General features: G+C 44.9%; 1 protein-coding gene across 2 annotated transcripts in view; it reads right to left on the bottom strand.

The window, feature by feature from the left end:
- Positions 1-19,625, bottom strand: part of TTC39B (tetratricopeptide repeat domain 39B) — a 112,727-nt gene that overhangs the window by 19,695 nt on the left and 73,407 nt on the right. For both annotated transcript variants that reach the window (XM_014518838.2, XM_006021340.3), the window contains exons 6-13: positions 17,941-18,008; positions 14,002-14,066; positions 13,746-13,851; positions 11,038-11,103; positions 8,619-8,727; positions 7,421-7,488; positions 7,281-7,340; positions 5,531-5,692 (exon numbers count right to left, since the gene is read on the bottom strand). In XM_014518838.2, the coding sequence (XP_014374324.1) occupies positions 5,531-5,692; positions 7,281-7,340; positions 7,421-7,488; positions 8,619-8,727; positions 11,038-11,103; positions 13,746-13,851; positions 14,002-14,066; positions 17,941-18,008 (704 nt within the window). The remainder of the gene's footprint in view (positions 1-5,530; positions 5,693-7,280; positions 7,341-7,420; positions 7,489-8,618; positions 8,728-11,037; positions 11,104-13,745; positions 13,852-14,001; positions 14,067-17,940; positions 18,009-19,625) is intronic.

Below are 19,625 nucleotides of genomic sequence, written 5' to 3'. Positions count from 1 at the left end.
GCCTGCCAGCCTCAGGTATATAGCCCACTCCTTTGCGGGGGGGAAATCCACTGCTGGCCAGGCTGTTCTGGATGTATGTGGGCCCATCCAGGTCACCCTAGCTGATGAAGTCATCTGGCTGGCTAACCCTGGGGAGGTGGTGACAGGGTTTGGGGCCCTTGGGTTCCCCAACTGTGTTGGGGTGCTCGATGGGACCCACATCTCCATCCTCTGCCCCCCTGGGGGAGGGCGGCAGTACATTAAACGCCATGGCAGCAACTCACTGGTGCTTGAAGCAGTCATAGACCATCGTGACCGCTTCACCCACATTTACACCAGGTGGGCTGGGAGTGCCCACGATGTGCCACGCACCACTTCCAGGACTGATGCAGGCACAGGCCTATGCCCCAAAGATCCAAGACCTGACCATTGAGGAGGTCAGCATACCCCCAGCAATCATGGCAGATGAGAGACAGCCACATGCGTGCCCCTACCCCCTCCCCTCAACCCCTTCAAATGCCGGCATCAGGCAGCCCTGGGCCCTCACAGCGCTAGCTGCCTGCTGCTGCCAGAGTCCCCCAGTGGCTCCAGCCACCACCTGTGTTCACCTGCTGCACATGGTGCATGCTGGCAGTGCCCAGTTGTGCCACTGTAGGGTTGGGGGGGCAGGGGTTCTTGGGTGGATGTTGGGCGGCCCCCCACACTCCTGCCCTCACCACATAGAGCCCGAAGAGGGCCTGGCTGTGCCACATGTAGGGACGGGAGGGGGGTGGGGGAGGGGGTGTTCTTGGGTGTGTGTCCATGGCCCCCACATTCCCACCCCTGCTGCAAAGAGCTCCGCAGCTGCCTGTAAAAGGCAGCCACGGGACCGTCTGTGCGCTGCCTGACTGCTCCTAGCAGAGTTTCCCCGCTGCACGTGGCGCAGGGTACCAACCCGGCCCGATGCCACATGCCCCACCTCAGGCAGGACTGTGCCAGTTTTTGCCCAGGATGGGCATCAGGCTGGGTCAGCACCCTGCACCATGTGCAGCGGGGAAACAAGCAGCGGTGGGTGCTGCTGGCTGACTGATGGGAGCCGCTAGCCAGCGCACAGATGGTCATGCGGCTGCCTTTGCAGGCAGTTGTGGGGCTCTGTGCAGCGGGGGCAGGAGTGTGGGGGGGCCCCACACCACCCACCCAAGAACCTCCCCTCCCCAACCCTACAGTGGTGGAGCCAGGTCCTGCCAGCATGCACCATGTGCAAATATAAAACATGAGCGGCAGCAGGTGCCACCGAGCCCCTCTGCCAGAAGCAGCCATCCAGTGCACAGACGGTCCCACAGCTGCCTTTTGCAGGCAGCTGCAGGGCTTTGTGCAGTGGGGGCATAAGTGTGGGCCCCCTCCAACACCCACCTTGCTCGCTTTGCTCCCGGCAATGTTGCCCGGTGGCTTCCACTGCTACTTGTTTCCCCACTGCACATGGTGCAGAGTGCCAGCCAGGCCCGATGTCATGCGCCATTGCCTTGGGCAGGACTGGGATGGTTTTTACCACCACATGTGGCCCTGGGTGGCAGCAAGAACCGGTGCAGTCCTGTGCGAGGTGGGGTGTGTGGCATCGGGCTGGGTCGGCACCCTGTGCCACGTGTAGGACCACCACTCACAGTCCCACAGTTGTCTTTTGTAGGGACACCCACCCAACACCCACCCAAAAGCCCCCAGGCCCTGCACATGGCACAGCTTCCATCTCACACAGTCCCCCACCCTGAGGCCCACACAAGTCATCAGGCTGGGTGGGCTCCATGGTTTCTGCCTCTTATTTCTCCCCAGTTTGAAAGTGGCTCTTGCAGGCTGAGACTGGCAGCCTTGCAAAGAGTCCTTTGCAAACAGGGAAACCTGGGTTTCCCTTTTAGGGAGAAAGTTGCCATTCCCACCCTCCCCCTTCTTACCTTCATCTCCCATGGCTTCAGCCTCTACTCCTCCAGACTCTGGACCTTCTCTAGATGGTCCTTGTTACCTCCAACTAACTACCTAGAAGCAAGCTCTGAGCCTTGCCCCGCTTTTATTCTCGAGCACGCTCAAGAGACGTGATCAGTTGCCAGGGCAAGGGGGAGCCATAGAGACGCTCTGGCCTAATACCAGAGTGTTTCTCTGGAGGACTCCTTCTCCCGGTTGCCTCTGAGCATGGTCTTGGACTGTGCCTTGCCCTGCTGTTTCCCAGTGTGGCTTTTTTTGACCCCTGGATATCCAGGGGTCTCATTTTTCCCCTGCACTGCAAACTTGCAGCACGGGGAACATTTTCTCATTCCCGCACGTGTCTCTTGCAGCGTCTCAAAGGGATTTGAGATGCTGTAAGATGCACATGTGCGCTTATGTGGATGCGCCCCATGGAGGCTTTCACCCACATTCTGTTTTGGCACTGTGGAGACTGTGGCTTGCAGGTTCCTTCCAGTGACAGCTAAGTGGGGGGAGTGTTTGCAACGTAAGCGGTGCCTCCTGGTGATGTCCCTCAGGGATCAAGCAAGAGAGCCATAGGTGGAGGCAGCAAGGCTCCAAAGCATCCTCTGCTATGACGACTTCATCGATTTGATGCTGAAGGAGACCTCTAGAACTGCTAAGGAAGGCCTGCCAGAGGCAACACTAGAAAAGGAAGATGACAATGACTCCTAAGGAAGGTGGAAGTTGGAAGCTTGTGACCTCTGGCAGCAAGCAGAAGTCTTCATTTCCACCTGCAGCAATTTGCCTTAAGAACAGCTATCTGTTCCCTAGCAACAAAGAAGGAGAATGCTCCACTGGCAGAAAAGGCCAAGCCAGGCATTCCCAAGGCTGGGAGGATCAAAACCACTGCCACCAAGAGGAAGCAATGGGTGGTGATGGTTGGAGACTCCCTTCTGCAGGGGAGAAAGGCATCCATCTGCCAGCCTAACCTGTTGTCTTGAAAAGTCTGCTCCTTTCTTGCAGCCCAGATCCAAGATGTCACAGAGGGATTACCAAGACTCATCCTGCAAGACTACTCCATGCTGCGCATTCATGTGGGCACCAATGGCTACCTATAAATGTTCTTGTTCGTGTTTTAATTCCACACCTCTATTTGAAATTTTTTAGGGATCTGCAAATTTAAAAAATGTTAACAAACACTGGTATTAACTGTTCAGGAAGGACAGGCAGGGGAGAAAAGGAGGAGGAGTTGCTCTTTACATAAAAGAGCTGTATGATTGCTCAGAATTTCAGTGTGAAACTGGTGATAGGCCTGTTGAAAGTCTCTGGGTTAGGGTTAAAAGGAAAAGCAACAAAGGTAATATGGTGAGTGTCTGCTACAAACCATGAAACCAGAAGGATGAAGTAGATGAGGCATTCTTCAAACAGCTAGGGGACATTTTCTGATCACAAGCCCGAGGTCTCATGGCAGACCACAATCACCCTGATACCCTCTGAGAGAGCAATACAGAAGTGCACAGGTAATCCAGAAAGCTTTTGGAGAGTGCTGGGGACAACGTTCTAGTGCAAATACTGGAGGGGCCAACTAGGGCCTGTGCTTTTCTTGACTTGCTGCTCACAAACAAGGAATAATTGGTGGTGAATGTAGAAGTGGAATCACCATCCATAGTCCTTACTCTGCAGATCTCCTTCCTTCCTTTCCTCAGGATCCTCAATTCAATCATCTCGTGGTATGCCATCCACATCAACTCGGGAGAACGTGCTGGCATCCTTCCCATAAGATCAACAATGTCCAGAGTCATCGTGACTGGCCCCGAGCACCAGTGGATTGGCCTGCGTGTGTATGTATGAATGGTTTTAGATAAAGCATTGCTTTTCCCCCCTTGATCTACGTGTGTGACTCAATAAAGACCTTGGTTGCCAAACCTGTGCATTGGTCTTTTGACCAACACAATAAGGAGAAGTGCACTTAGGACAGAACAATCCAATGAACCACTACAGGCTGGGGACCGGCTGGCTAAACAGCAGCTTCGCAGAAAAGGACCATGGGCTTACAGTGGACAAGAAGCTGAAAATAAGCCAACAGTATGCCCTTGTTGCAAAGAAGGCTAACAGCATACTGGGCTGCATTAGCAGGAGCATTGCCAACAGATCAAGGGAAGTGATTAATCCCCTCTATTTAGCACTGGTGAAGCAACAACTGGAGTACTGTGTCCAGTTTTGGGCCCCCCAAAGGATGTGGACAAATTGGAAAAAGTCCAGAGGAGGGCAATGAAAATGGTTAAGAGGCTGGGGCTCATGGCTTATGAGAGGCTGAGGGAACTGGACTTATTTAGTCTGGAGAAGAGAAGACTGAGTGGGGATTTGATAGCAACCTTTAACTACCTGAAGGGTGGTTCTAAAGAGGATGGATCTAGACTGCTCTCAGTGGTGACAGATGACAGAACAAGGAGCAACAGGCTCGGGAAGTAGGCAAAACAGAATAGGATGCAGTTTAACAAAGATAAGTGCCATGTGTTGCACCTGGGGAGGAAGAGTCATCAACACAACTTTACCTTGAGAGGTACCATTCTAAGCAGCACAACTGTGGAAAGGGATCTCGGAGTCATAGTTGACTCCAAAATGAACATGAGTCGCCACTGTGATGAAGTAATAAGTAAAGCTAATCGCACTCTCTCTCGCATAAGTAGGTGCACCACAAACAGGTCTAGGGAGGTGATACTTCCCCTCTATGAGGCACTGGTCAGGCCACAGCTGGAGTACTGCATCAAGTTTTGGGTGCCGCACTTCAAGAGAGTTGTAGATAAGGGCTCAGAGGAGGGTCATGCTTCTAGTTAAAGGCCTACAGGAAAAACCCTATGAGGACCAATTGAGGGACCTGAATCTCTTCATCCTCCACAAGAGAAGGCTGAGAGGTGATCTTGTGGCCATATACAAACTCACTGGGAGGGGCAGCAGGAAATAAGGGATACAGTGTTTACCAGGGCACCCATTGTAACCAGAAACAATGGTCACAAATTGAAAGAGAGTATATTTAGACTGGACATCAGGAAAAAATTCTTTACAGTGAGGGTTGCCAAAATATGGAATACGCTTACAAGGGAGGTGCTGCTGTCCCCTTCCTTGGACGCATTTAAGAGGAGATTGGACAAACACCTGGCTGGGGTCATCTGACCCTAGCCCTCTTTCCTGCCCAGGGCAGGGGGGGCCGGCCTTGATGATCTAATAGGTTCCTTCTACCCCTAAAATCTATGAAATCTATGACTATTTATTCTCATGTTACTTTTGTTTAAAATTTAATGTGTAAAACTTTTAAAATTAGAGTTTATTTAAATTTTGTTCTTACACATGCAATTAAGATTAGATTAGATTGATTTAATCTTCTGCTCAACTTCTATTTCAGACTGGAAGACACGAACTCACAATTCTTAGGGCATGGAAATTCTGGAACTTACTGTCAATTTAGAATTTTTCTTTCCAAATTTAAAGTAAAATCTCAGATGTAGAGTTAAACTTAGTTCCCTGGTTTAAAGATTTTACAGAAAATACAAATTAGATCCATTATAAAAACTGAAATGTGGACTTAACTAGAGAGAGGCTATTAGCATGGCATAAGCATGTCCACCTGCCCATTTACCTTAGACCACCTGCTCTCTTTGCAGAGCAGGTCTGCATACCGATATGCTTGAAGCCAGTTCTGCTGGAATGTGTAGCACCACATCAACTCCCAGTAACAGAGGTGATGGATCTGTTTCCACTCTTGTTGGGCTGCAATGCATTCTTGGAGTGTTAACTGTGCCTACAATTTAATTCAGCCAAAAATAATGGTGGGGAGTAAAGCGGGGAAGAGAGAGAGAATACTTTAATCAGTTACAGTACAACATAACTATTAGGGGTGCTCCGATTTTAGGGGCCAATACCAATAATTGATTTTTAAGGAGGCATATTGGCCAAAACCAATCAGATTTCCGATATGCAGCCCTGCAACTGAAGAGCTGCATCCAGCTGGTAAGTCTGTTGGGGGGTGGGGCATGGGGGGGATACAGATTAAGGCCCCTGTGGTGAGGGAGGAGTGGGGCTGGGGCAGGTGCTGCCCAGCTGGGATGGGGATGGGCCCAGAACAGAGGTGCAGCTCATTCAGGGGAGCAGTTCCCACTCCTGTGCACACCCCAGGAGGGCACGGCGAGGGGGCATGTGCCCCCGGATTTGCGTGAGGTGGGGAAGGCTGCAGGTGTGGGCTGAGGCCAGGGCTGCGCAGGGCTCTTCCCAGTGTGGGATAGGCCGAGCTGCAACCAGACCGGCTGGTGGTGGTGGTGCTGGGAGGGGTGGTGCTGAGTTACAGGGGGGGCTGCAGCCACCCCAAAATTCGCCATAGCCCCCCCATAGCTTCCCATCCCAGTGCCACCGCTGCCCGCCCCAAGCTCAGCCCTGGCCCAACTGCCTGCCCCTAACACGCCAGGAAGAGCCCCATGCAGCCCCGAGCCCACAACTGCAGTCCACCCCACCCCACCCCACCCACACTCAATGGGTGCTGAGTTACAGGGGGGGCTGCAGCCACCCCAAAATTCGCCATAGCCCCCCCATAGCTTCCCATCCCAGTGCCACCGCTGCCCGCCCCAAGCTCAGCCCTGGCCCAACTGCCTGCCCCTAACACGCCAGGAAGAGCCCCATGCAGCCCCGAGCCCACAACTGCAGTCCACCCCACCCCACCCCACCCACACTCAATGCAGATCCAGGGGCACCCCTCCCATGCCCTGCCAGGGTGCATGTAGCGGCGGGAGCAGCCCCTGTCCCATGCCCCCAGATGAGCTGCAGCCCCATTCTGCGCCCCACCCCACCCCGGTAGCACCTGCCCCAGCCTCTACTCCACTCCCTCCCTCACTGCGGGGGCCTTGATCTGCGGCCCCACACCCCTTCCCCCCTCCCCTTCCACCACAACAGACTTACCAGCTGCATGCAGCTTTCCACACTGCTGGGCTGTGCTCCTTGCCGTCTATGGCCATTTATCGGCCAAATTTATCAGCCACTTATCGTCACGCTGATTTCTGATACAGTCAATTTTCTTTATATCAGTGCCAATCCAATATCAGACCAATGTATTGGTGCACCTCTAATAACTATTGTAAATTAAGGAGCCAAATCTTCTCCCCAGCATCTGACACAAACAGATAGGTTAACTGCTGACCTCCCAGACTATTACATATTTCCTCTTTAGAGGATGAAGTCATTTTTCCACAAACCCGAAAGGGGAGAAGACCAGAAATCAGAGTCCAAATGAAGTCAGTGGAACTACCTAAGTGACATATACAAGTGAAGTCTATGCTGAAATCTAATACTGTGCACAATCAATAACTATAATATTAATAAAAACCACAAAAAGTAAATACCTTTTCAAAATTTCCTTGCAGTATAGATATTCTGGCAGCATAGAATAAAATAATGGAACCCTTGAGAGGAAAAGAAAAGAAAGTAAAGAAGCAGCCATTCTTTTATTCAGAATCTTTGGTAAACTATATTGAGTACTCACATTTGGAAACTTCTGGAGGTAGGGTTCAAGTAGAGTCTCTGCTTCCTCAAGATTGGCTTCTCCTATACCTATAATCATAATAAGACTACTTCTAACTCACTAGAACAGCACAGATTTTTAAAAAGTAATTTCCAAGTTATATCACAGATTGAGTAGAACATCAGAGAACAGTCTTGTTTTACCTATGCCATGGAAAAATGTATTTTACTCTATTAAGTTTCAGTAAAAACAAAATCCCATTTTAGGTCTTTAGGATGCTAAACATCCAAGAGAGAAATAAAACAGAGCATATAAGCAACCTTAATATGAAATTCTTAATTATATATTTTAAACAAACAAAAAGCCTTCCTTAATCTTGTCAGGTAGTTTGGAAAACTATTTTAATGCCTTTTGCTTCCTAATTTTGAGCTTTAGCAGATAATATTGAGAAGAAAATAAGTCTTCCTAAATTTCTTGGCTTCTAAATCCTGATAAGCCAAGAAGGGTGAGTATAATATTTGCAAAGAGATGCAAGCATATCTTAAAAACATATGTAGTCCTAAAGCCACCAGTACATTCAAGTGGCCTGACCAACTTTACACGTATCTGAACTTTCATCATCACAGGCATTCCAGACCTTTCAGCAACAGTAGTATCTCAAACCTCTTTGGCTCTACCTTTTAGTTCATTGGTTAACTTGGAATGCCCTAGTCATTTTCTTGATTTTTTTCTGGACAGTTATAAGATCAAAGGCACACCCCAAGGTTGAGGGGAGAGAATCATTCTGAGTTTCTTCCTCTCCATCTTTGTCTGATCTTTCCTGGTCCAGGGAAAATTTACGCACAGACTAAAGTGTGTGCATGAATGCATACATATCTTCTGAAAGAGGAAAGTACGTAAGTGAATGTTTAAGAGTATATATTCATTTGGCTCATTACTTTCACTCTTCTTAGCATTACATTAAGAACTGGGGCTTCTTCACACTTAAAAATAGGGTTTGCTGGTACAGATATAATAGAAGAGATATAACAGAAACCTCTTCTATTGGAAATTCAGTTTATATCAGCAAGAGTTCTTTTTGTATAGTTTAAAACAACCCAAGTGTGTCTACACAAGGGTTTTGCTGGCATAAATAAATTGCTTACTGGTATGATTTTATGAGTGATGTCACCAGCTGTGTCTATTAAAGTACAGGCCAAGTTCAGTACCAAGTTCTTACCAAGGATGAAGCAGACAAAAGTGTGATATACCAGCAAGGTGAAAGTACACAGGATGGCTCTCAAACTTGTACCGGAAGCACCTTCCCGTAGCTGGAGGAGGCCTATATCCTAAATAAATCAGAAATGTTTAGTTATCTACTACAGCATACTGGACATGTAATGTAAGTAATAAGATTAATATCAAGTGCCAACAATTTTTTCATTTTTCACTTTTAGAAAAACTCAATTCCTCCTGGTCAAAATCCAGAGGGTCCTGCTTCTCCTAGACAGAGTTCTGAGCTCCAGGAAGGAGCAATGATATCACTCAGTGGAAGTATTCACCTCTTTAAATGGATGAATACATTTAAGACCATGGGTGGAATGCAAACAGAGTACTCAACAGCTTGCAGATCAAGTTTCAGAGATCTGTGTGCCTTCTCACCACTATCCCTTGGCAGGGAACTTCCCTCAGTGTTCTTTGTGGCACCAATACCAAGGGAACAATGCACACATATACAATCAAGAATCCAACAACCCTATAAATTCCACACATCTATCCACAGCCACTGACCTTCCAGACATGTTCACCTTTATCAACATAACTCTCAGGCAGAAATTCTAATTTCTCGACCATTTGCAATGATTTTTACACAGATCTCCTACCACTCCAATCTTCTTTTAGCCACCAGAAAATATTTTTGCAGGCTAGTATTAAATATCTGTTTTCACTGATGCCTTGTTTCTAGACCCTATTGCAGCAGCTCTCTTAGTGTCTACACAGGCAGAAGAGAGGAATGATGGTTCACAGAGACCCCTTCCTGCATAGTGATGCAGGAAGCTCATACATATAGGAGCTCATATACGTTCATAATATATGAAGCCTGTTTAACTCTCAGATTCTGTGGACCCTGATCGTACAGTTGGAGCAGCTGCTCTGTGCCCAAGCCATGCAGCTTGAAGTTTTCCTTTGGATTAACCAGGTTAGCTCAGATCTTCTTATACAAGTAAAGGCTCTTAGAATTTGGGCACATATGTGAAATGGGAGATCTGTGCACTCACAACTCCTGCCTCCTAGGGTAGAGCAAGTAGTATATGAAAGCATATGAAGCTTGACTCCATCCCTAGCAACTGGCATGGAGGATGCATTTATTTGCTGCTGTTATAAGCTAAAGGAGAGTTACAATTCTCTCTACAGCAAGGGGGAGCTGGGAGCTTGTTCTGAGGTGCCATGCTTCTCTTAGCTGCTCCTGTGAGGGGTGTAGTTCAGTGTTTTTCAACCCATGAGTCACAACCCAAAAGTGAGTCATAAGAATATTTGAAAGGGTTGCAAACAGTGACAGAAAAATGAAGGAAAGCACGGGTTTCCCCTTGCAGACTGGCAGCCCTCCAGCCTCCAAGGAGCTGCCTGGGGCTGGGGAGGAGTTGGAGGAGGGTGATTGGAGGCAGGGACGCCACATGTGCAAACGCACATGGCTGGTACACACTGCCAGGTAGGGCAGTGGGAGCAGTCCCAAGAGCTGGATGCAGGTTAAGTCCATGGGGGACAGAGGTTGGAGGCCCAGGGCTTGGGGACTATTCGGGTGTGGGGGGGCAGGGAAGGGCACAGGCAGGGGGAATGAGTGAGGGAGGGGGGGCAGGTGCCTGCTGGCACTAAAGGAAGGTGTCCAGGTGCTGGGGCTCCAGCAGCACAGGAGAGCAGGGAAAGGGGTTGGGGGGGCCCTTTGGGGACAGTGGTAAGCTTCTTGGCCTGGCTTGGCAGCATCAGTGCCCATGCTTGCAGGGGTGGGGCAGCTGGGAGATGCTGCCCAGGGGAAGGGGCATCGCCAGGCTGCCTGGCACTGCACAGGAGTCCCCAACCCAAGGCATGGAGTGCCGCAGGCCTTCCCACCTCCTCCCTCCAGACCACACCAGGGCCAGACTCGCTCCGCCACTGGCGCAGTCGCCAGAGCCAGTGCAGCCACTGCACTCTGGTCCAGCACAGCAGGGGCACCTGGGGGCCCCCTCCAGCAGGACTACAGGGAAGACAAAGGGCACAAGTCGGGAGGAAGGGGCACAGGCAGGGCCAGGGTGCTGCAAGTCGGGAGTCTGTAATAAATATTTGGGGGCCAAAATACTTGCGTGTTTTCTACTTAAACTATTTACTGGGTTGGAACTGGCCACCGATGTTTACAAATGGGTCCTAATACAAAAAAGGTTGAGAACCAGTGGTGTAGCTTATGACCCACAATTTACTCTGCGTGTGTTTAAAGTAGTCTAGTCAGTATTTCATAAAGATATATAAATAAAAATGAAAGCAAAACAAGCAAACAAATGAAGCAGAACAAGCAAACAAACAAAGTTGGCTTAAATAGAAGATACCTTTCACTTTACAAAAATTATACTGAATCCTTTTGCACCCTAATAGAGAAAACCCTAAAATTTAAAAAAATAAATCTATACCCTGTTGCCAGAAAAGCCAATAAATTCTAGAAGCCGGAGAATCCTTCCTGGTAAAAGGGACAGCAACTGTAATAAACAGCAACAAAAATAAAGTGTTTAATCAGACATGCAAACCTTGTATGTAATTCTCAAATGCAAACAGGTTCTAAAAAACTGCTATATGACCATAAACGTGAATTATGGTACCAAATACCATTTTTAACTGGCATGAAAAGGAAATATCAAATTCAAAATATAAATATACTATTTTAAAGATATCAAAATTGATATGAACGATCAATTATTGTACAACCACTCCATGCACATGGCAAAACTGCTCAATCAATTGGTTTTTCAGCCTGAGAACAATGTGATCTTACTCCCATCATGCTCTAAAAATGTCTCCTTATCTCAAGCTTACTAACAACATTAACAAATTGTACATTATTGGAAGTTAAGGCATAATATTTTAATAAGTACAATGCTCACATTATTATTCATACTGTGACAGCATGTAAATAGTCTTTCTGTAAGAAAACCGTTTTAGCATTCCTGATCAGATGTTTAAATCTATTGTCTTGGAAAGCTTTCTTCTTCATTTCTGTTTTGAAAGCATCGGAGTACTTGTTAAGCAATTATGTTACACAGGATTTGTTCACTGGGTTCTTCCATCACTTATCCTATTTACTTCAGACTATACTGCCAACTTGTCAAGATTATTCTGAATTCTAATCCTGCCCTCCAAAGGGCCTGCAATGCTTTCTGACAATATCTGTATGGTAAACAGTGTAAAACTGAAGTCTAACAAATATTTTTTTCAGTAAAAATACCAAGGACAGTCAGGTTGAAGGTCACTGCTGAAGAGGATCTGTTCAGTTTATACTCATTTGATCTAGAATAGATCTTTTTCCTTCACATTTACTGTTGATAATAGTGCCAGTGTATATGGCCAGTCACCAGTGCCTTGTGTCTTAAAGGATAGTCCTGCTTTAAGTAGGTTGACAACACTCTTAAAGTGTAACCAGTGTACAACAGCACCCTTGCTGTCCTATCCATGAGAGGTAATTTAATGACACAATGCATAAAATAAACTCGTAATGTTAGACAACTGTGGCTCTTGGTAGCCATTACATTAATGGCATGATTAATGAGTTAATCATGCCATGAAATTGTAACATGCCACACATGCAACCAATTTATGGTGTGATAAAATTACAAACCAGTCACAAAGACATTCCACATTAAACATGGAACCTCTTCATGGCTGGTTTTTATCATATATTAGTTTGAATGTGTGGCATGTTAAACCCAAGTGGTGCAGCCCAACTTCACAGGGCTCCCCCGACCTGGAAAGTTTCAAGCCAAGTGGTACGGCCCCAAGCTGGGCTGAAGCACTCAACTTCACAGGTGCAAAGTAGGTGGAGCTGATGGGTTTTCTCCACCCAAGTTTAAATCCACTTGCAGTTTAGCCCTGCACAAGCTAACCCGAAATTGGGTTTAGAGGTGTTGGACATGGGGTGCTTTATAGGTTAAACTCCCTGGGCGGGCAGAGTCCAAGGTGCCGGGTTCCTCACACCTGCATAGCACCTCTCCACCCATGCACAAGGGCAGCCCTTGCAGGGTGTGTGGGTATAAACTTGCTGATAGGCATGGAGCTCAAAATCAGGATCCCAAGCTCCACACCCATCAGAAAATTGACAGGGTGGTTACAGGAAGCACAGCAGTAGGGACCAGTACCCCATGCTAACCCCCCTGCACCAGCAGTCACACACCTGGGATCTATCCCTGATACAGGTCCTGCTATGCACAGGTGATCTGGGATCAAATCCATTAAATTAACATTTGCTAGAGACCTGAGTGTGTGTCTCACAAACTGCTGTTTCTCTATCTTGCATGTGATTAACCTTGTCAGTTTATAGAAAAATCAACCAATCATTGCAGCAAAAAAATGACATACACACAAAACAGGTTTGTTTGTGGAACAATAGACAAAATAAAATATTCTATTCTAGTCTAGTTTACGAAGCAGATGCCATGATGCATTGTTTTTAATTTGTTAGAAACTACAATATTTCTTTTAAAACATCCTCAGCACATGATGCAAATACAAGTGTTTGCTATTAGGCTGAACATGGTTTTTAGAATATGTTAAAAAATTGCAAATAGTAGGCATATAAGAAGTTGGCATATACTGTTCCCATATAGAATAAATGATCCACAGGGTCACCACATGAGCCTGAAATATCCACCACACTGCACTACAGGCGTGTCTTGAAGTGATGGCACTATAAACCAACCTTTCATTTGAGCAAAGAAGAAAGCCTAATACAGAGTAACATGTACATATGAATATCAGTATATATGACACTATTGCTGCCTGCAGACATGGAAAATAAGCGGTGCTTTACTTAAACCTCAAGCACTCCCACACCAAGCCCAGCACGTGCCCAGAAAAGGCAGTGTGTTAGTTGCACCAGGCTCACCCAATGTCCATATACATCAGGCCCTTTAGTGGGGCTTTTTTGGTACTTTTAACTAACAGCCGATTGTCTCAACTTGGGATAAAAGTGCCAAAAAACCCTGCTGAAGTGCCTGATCTATACAGATGCTACAGAGCCAAGTCAAAGTAGTGCACTGCTGCTTCTGGTAAAACATGTTTTCCCTCCCCCCAACATCCATCAGGGCCCTATCTTAATGGTTCTCTTACTGTATGAAAACTAATATCGTACCAGATTAAACGCTCCTATCCCAAGCTTTACTCCTCCTTCAAACTGGTGGTAAGTTTCATTTTTGCTTTTGTTGCCCTGAGTCATCTGTAGCACTTGAAGACATTCTCTTATTTTAGGGGAAAAAAAGAAAAGAAAACATGATAGAGGTGATAAAAATTAAGTAATACAATTGCCAATATATTTCTTCAAAGAGTTAATGGAATTATTCCTCTATATTGCAGGTCTGAACCTGACTACGTGTTTTATAAGAACTTACTTGTATATTTGGTAACTTGTCCTAATTTTGAGGCCACCCTTGATAAAGTTGATCATATTTTCATCCTGTAAGAAACGCGTTTTATTGTGCAGAAATGTGCAGATTTGTTTCCTTTGCAGTTGCATATAAAATGCTTATAAGAAAAATTCTTTTAGCTACACATTTTCTTACCATTAATCTTTATTAAATGTTACTTATTTATGATACATAAAATCACTTTTATAGTTATAAACTTTACTCTCAGGTAATATTATACAGAAATCAGAATACAGTATCAGGGTGGCCAACTTGTGGCATGGGTGCCACAAGGGCATGAGCAGCTTCACGCTGTGCATCACATGGCAGAATGCAGAGGGCACAGGAAGCCTATGGGCTCCTATAGACATGCAGTGAGGCTGCTCCAATGTGCTGTAAATAGAGTCTGCTGGAGCATGGGAATTAACGTGCTCTAGCAGCCTCCAGCGTCACGTGTATCAGCGTCCCATGCTGAAAAATGGCAGCAGGGTGCTTTAAACTAAAACTTGTTTGATGAGCTTTAGTTCAAAACATCCCACTGTCATTTTTCAACGTGGGGATATTGATACACGTGACGCTTGGGCACTTTTAATTAGCAGAGCTTGCTAATTAAAGTGCCCCGCCTCCCCAGCCTCCTGGACCATGTCTATAAATGCCCTATGTGTGCACTGGTAGATAGTGCAGGGAGCAGAAAACAGAGCATTAGATCAGGCAGGAAGCTCAGGGCAGGAAACAGAGAGCAGAGCAGCAGCTTGGTCAGGGAGCATAAAGCTGAGAAGCAAATCAGGTATGGGACAGGGATCTTAGTGGGACTTGGGGAAGTAAATGGTTAAATTGCGACACCCCTGCCAAAAAAGTTCGGCCCCCCACTGCAGTATATGATAAAATGACAGAGAAACAGTTCTCTGCATGTTTTGAATGACACTTTAAATACAGATTATTAAAAAATAGCCAAAAAAATAGAACAAAGAGAAGAAAGACATCAGCATTTAAGAGAGAAATAACAAAAATCTCCATCAGATGGTGGTAGAAGAGCATTTTTAGAGAAAGTTTCCAAATTGTGCCTTGGAAAATGTAGAGGTGTCTTGAAAGAAAACCCCCAAACATCTTCTATTCAGTTGAATTTAAAGTGCTGCTCAATAGCAACTCCAGTTTATCTTGGATTGCAGTAAGGGAGCTAACAGCACATACCTGCCAATTGTATATATGAAAATATCATCTAACAATGTTCTGTGCACATTATATATTCACATAATGTAAGTATACCAGGTATTTATTTTTCATTCTATCATGGAAGAATTTATGTTACACAGACTTAACATTTGAATTCATTTAACTGATACTTCAGAGTCTTCTTCCAGTAAAAACCAATTGTGTGTTGCAGGGTGTATGTTTGATTTGATCTCTTTATTTAATTACAGGCATTTGCCACCAAGCCTGTTATCAAGATTCCCTGACACTTCAAAGTACAAGGCCATTTTCCAGTTGCTTATAAATTTTCAAACTAAGCATTTTGGCTCAATATTTCCAGGAAGTGTCCATTTGTTAGGCTGATTTGAGGGGGGAGTGGGGGGATGCAGTATTTCGGATGAAATTATTCAGCCGCTCCGGAGAACAAAATAATTGTAAAGTATTTTGTTTTTCAATGTTAAAAAATTCTGGTAACCTTTGTTTTAGTGTTCTCATGCTTTGGAGCAGGGACTTGAAACTTGGCAGCAGGTCACAGATGTACTGTTTTGCATCTCCATGATAAGCCATTGAAAACATGGCATTGTGGGGCAAGCACAATGAGACAGGGAGCCTAAGAATGGCAGAGATCTGGATTATCTGGGCAAGGAAAATAGGTTTGGGAGTCAAATATGGGAGATGGGGAATAATGGGCGATAAGAGAACTGAAACTAAATGAGGATTTTGGAGAGGGCTGGGTAATCGGGAAAAGGAACTCTTAATCAGTCAGGATGGGAAGCTTGGGCATGATGAACAAGTTCTGGAAGCTTGTGGGGAATGGCAAGGAAAGGAGAAGAGAATTGGTATTGGCTGGACAAAGACTGGGAGTGAGTGGAAGGAGAGAGACCATAGGAGTGGGACAAAGATTTCTAGGCAAGAAACTGGGATCAAAAGCTGATCTCAATCTCTTCCCTAGACTAGGTAAAGAAAATAGAACTATGGGAAGGAGTCAGTGGTGGGTACAAAAAAAAGCCTGAAAAAGTTGGGACAGGTCTGAAGAGATCATACCTAGGGGAGACTGAGCAAAAAAAGGGGACCATGTCTACTGAAGCACTCATTCTTCCAGAGCCTGAAACTGAACACAAGAACCCAGAGTTTCACCACCCCACTCCTGTCTACAAATATCTGTGAAATGTACAGTGGGTACTTTAGAACTTATTTTTTTCTGTGCCTGAGTTCGCCTGCAATACCCGTTCTTCCCACAGAGGTGTTTTAAAGAAGTAAATGCACTAGTGTTTTAAAGCAATCAATACTGATGTGATCAGCAACACAGACACACCTATCAGAAAATTAATAATTCTGTTTAAAAAGGGTTTGAATAATAGGTGGTAAATAAGTGAATGGGGTTTATTCAGCAACAATGAAACTAAATAATGAAAAGCTGCTTGTTAAGTGAGTACTGTCTATTCTGTGCATTAAAAGTCACAGAACCTATGAAAACAATTGTACATGATCATATAATTAAAGACTATCAGAATACATGCATGTCAGGGGGCTGAAATAAGGTCTAGAGTGATTTTGGTTCCGGGATAACTTGGAGTGCTAGAATTTGCAACATTAGTAATGTTAATATAGCTTTTTATATAGATCTAATATATTTTTTTCAAGTCTTAATCCCACAGAGTTGAGTATGCTTTACTTTGTGTATGAGTAGTCCCACTGGAAGCTATTAAAGAAAGCTGTGATAGGAAAAAAGTGACATTTTAACATTAATCCCTCTATGTGGAGGGTGTGGCCATTTCGACTAGTATAATTTTCAGTGAAAAACTAAGCTGGGAGTTTTTCAATGGCTCAAACTAAATTATTTAACCAAGTTAATTAAAACTCACTACTGGATGATGAACTACTTCTGAAATAGCAGTTGGGATTTAGGGGAAGGCATGGGCCCAAATTACTGTGGGTAAGAATCCCTCCTTCCCATAGATACATAACAAAATAATAAAGAGAAGGTATTTACAACCTCTAACTTATTATGTGTTAATTGTGTTACGTTTCATCATGAAAATTGTGGCATTAGAAACTACTGACCCATGCTCAAACAGTAATATACCACTTCCAGGCCTGCTTTAGGCAAGCTTACTTTCAAAACTCTCATTTGGTAAACACAACTGAGCACAACACCCCGGTGCCTCACCATAACTCGAAAGTGAATAAAAACAACTCCTCTTGAACAAGTAATGCATTACTATAGGGTTGAGGGCATCATTTAAAGTCTATATGGACAGTGACTTTCAATGGAAGAACAAGAAGGATGGCTGCCAAAGAAGTCAGCATGAAATGAAATCCTGCATTTTCTACCAAATTCTACCCGTATACAGCCAAATTCACCCATATACAGCAATGTACTGCTTGACACCTGTGTTCTATATTTCTCTCACTTAAGTAGTACTGGCCAGTATAAGAAGTGGTATGCAGAGCTAAATGAATCATTGTTATGAAACTGTATAGCATAACAGACCCTTGGACAAAGATTAAAAGTTTAATTTTTTTAAGTATGTTTAGATAGAAAATGTGAGTATCACAATATAGCATAGCATAAATGGCATTTTCAGTCAGCTTCTACAAAATAAACATTGTAAAAAAAAATTCTGTTTTCAAACATTACAGTTTTGGGGGAAATAATGTCCTAATTTGATTACTAATATTTTACGCTAAATTGCATATTCACACAGATTTGAAATGAACAGCTGATATTACCTGTACAAATGTAAGTGCTGCTTTCTGCAATAAACATTCAGCATAACAGATTTCAGCATGCATTTCCTCTACAAAAAAGATCAAACAAAAGAAGTCTCAAATTATTAATTGCTAACATAATGTTTATTGGTTCACATTCAAATACGGTACTTGGCAATCAATGGGATAACAATATGTTGCCAGCAAAATCTAACTAGATTTTTATCATTCTTGTTTTGATAACTGTCAAGCCATATATGAAACAAACAAAAAAAATCCAGTCAAGGACACTAGTTAAGAAGTTATCTAAAAATAGTCTTCCATGTCACTTTTCTGCAGCCAAAAGCCTCAATCAGGCTTCAATTCAGGGCACATTACTGAGGCAACACTTGTCACTTTGGTAGACAATCTATTAATGAGTAAAGATAAAGTAAATATGTTCATTCTCAACCTACACCACTAGCTCATCAAACACTCCTGCCACTAAGAGCTGGTACCAGTGAACAGGAATGTTCTAAAATGGCTCAGGGCCTGCTCATGTAAACTTGTCATATAGACATCTATATATATTTATATACATCTTTCTCTATATATCTATATACATCTATAAGGTCCAAATCTACCCTGCCTTCTACTTGACTTCAGACTAACACAACTACCTATGTCTCTAAACTGAAAAAGCCATTATAGCCCATTTTTCTTCTAATCATCAAGGCTCTCAACATGCTGGATCTGCAAGGGTCAATCCTTTTTTTCCATCTGACCGATGAGACTCAGGGAGTTAATTAGAAACATCAGCAGCACTCCGGTTACATGCAGCACTGTCTCTACTTCAGTTCAAATAACACCTCCATGGCCTGGCTTCCATTCTGCCTACATGAGAGCAGCTGACTGAAGCTGAATCAAAACAAGACTGAAGTGATGCTGATAGAAAGACAGAAGTACTTTGAACTCAGTGCCACAGCTCTGCTCTCCTTGAAAAGATGTCTGTCCTTATTCAGCCACCCTCTTAGACTTCACACGGCACTCAGAACACACAAATATGCATAATGGAAAGAAAAAAAATACCAATTCTATCTGTGGCTGGCTAAAACATTTAACCCAGAGGTGCTCAGTGCCCAGCCCACAGAGTCTTTCATCTGGCCTGCAGAGCTCCCAAAGGACCAGAAATTTGGCAGCAGAGGAACAGTCGTAGCATTAATTGCTGTCAAATTTTCAGACACTTGGGGAGCCTTCAGGCCGGGTACTGCAGCCCTGCATGATAGATCACACCAGCACGCAGCTGGATTGGGACAGCAGGTGGTGCATGGTGCAGCACCAGGCCCACAAACTGACTCACTCATCCAGGCCCTGGGCCCAAAAGGTTGGGTGCCACAGTTTTAGCCGAGGTTCTACCAGGTCTAGATACACTGTTGTACCTTATTTACCTGCATACCACGTATCTTTTTCCCAACAAATCAGCCCTCCCCAGCCTACTGTCTTAAGTAGGCAAGTCATTTTCTGCCCAGAACAGAACTCCACTTTGAATCCTCTCACAGCAGCACTGGTATTTGCATTTAGGCACCCAAGAGAGGCATTTGACTTAATGGGCCATTGTTCTTCACTCCTCAGGTGTTAATCCTTTTTAACAGTCTTGATGTTCCACTAATCAAGCTAACTTCTTCTGGCAATTTTGCTGTCTTTTAGTTACTCCCAGTTTCTCTCCT

Source organism: Alligator sinensis, unplaced genomic scaffold (assembly GCF_000455745.1).
Source record: "Alligator sinensis unplaced genomic scaffold, ASM45574v1 scaffold917_1, whole genome shotgun sequence".
Classification (NCBI taxonomy): domain Eukaryota; kingdom Metazoa; phylum Chordata; order Crocodylia; family Alligatoridae; genus Alligator; species Alligator sinensis.
The sequence above is the reverse complement of the archived record's forward strand: the minus strand, read 5'-3'. Positions and strand labels throughout refer to the sequence as shown.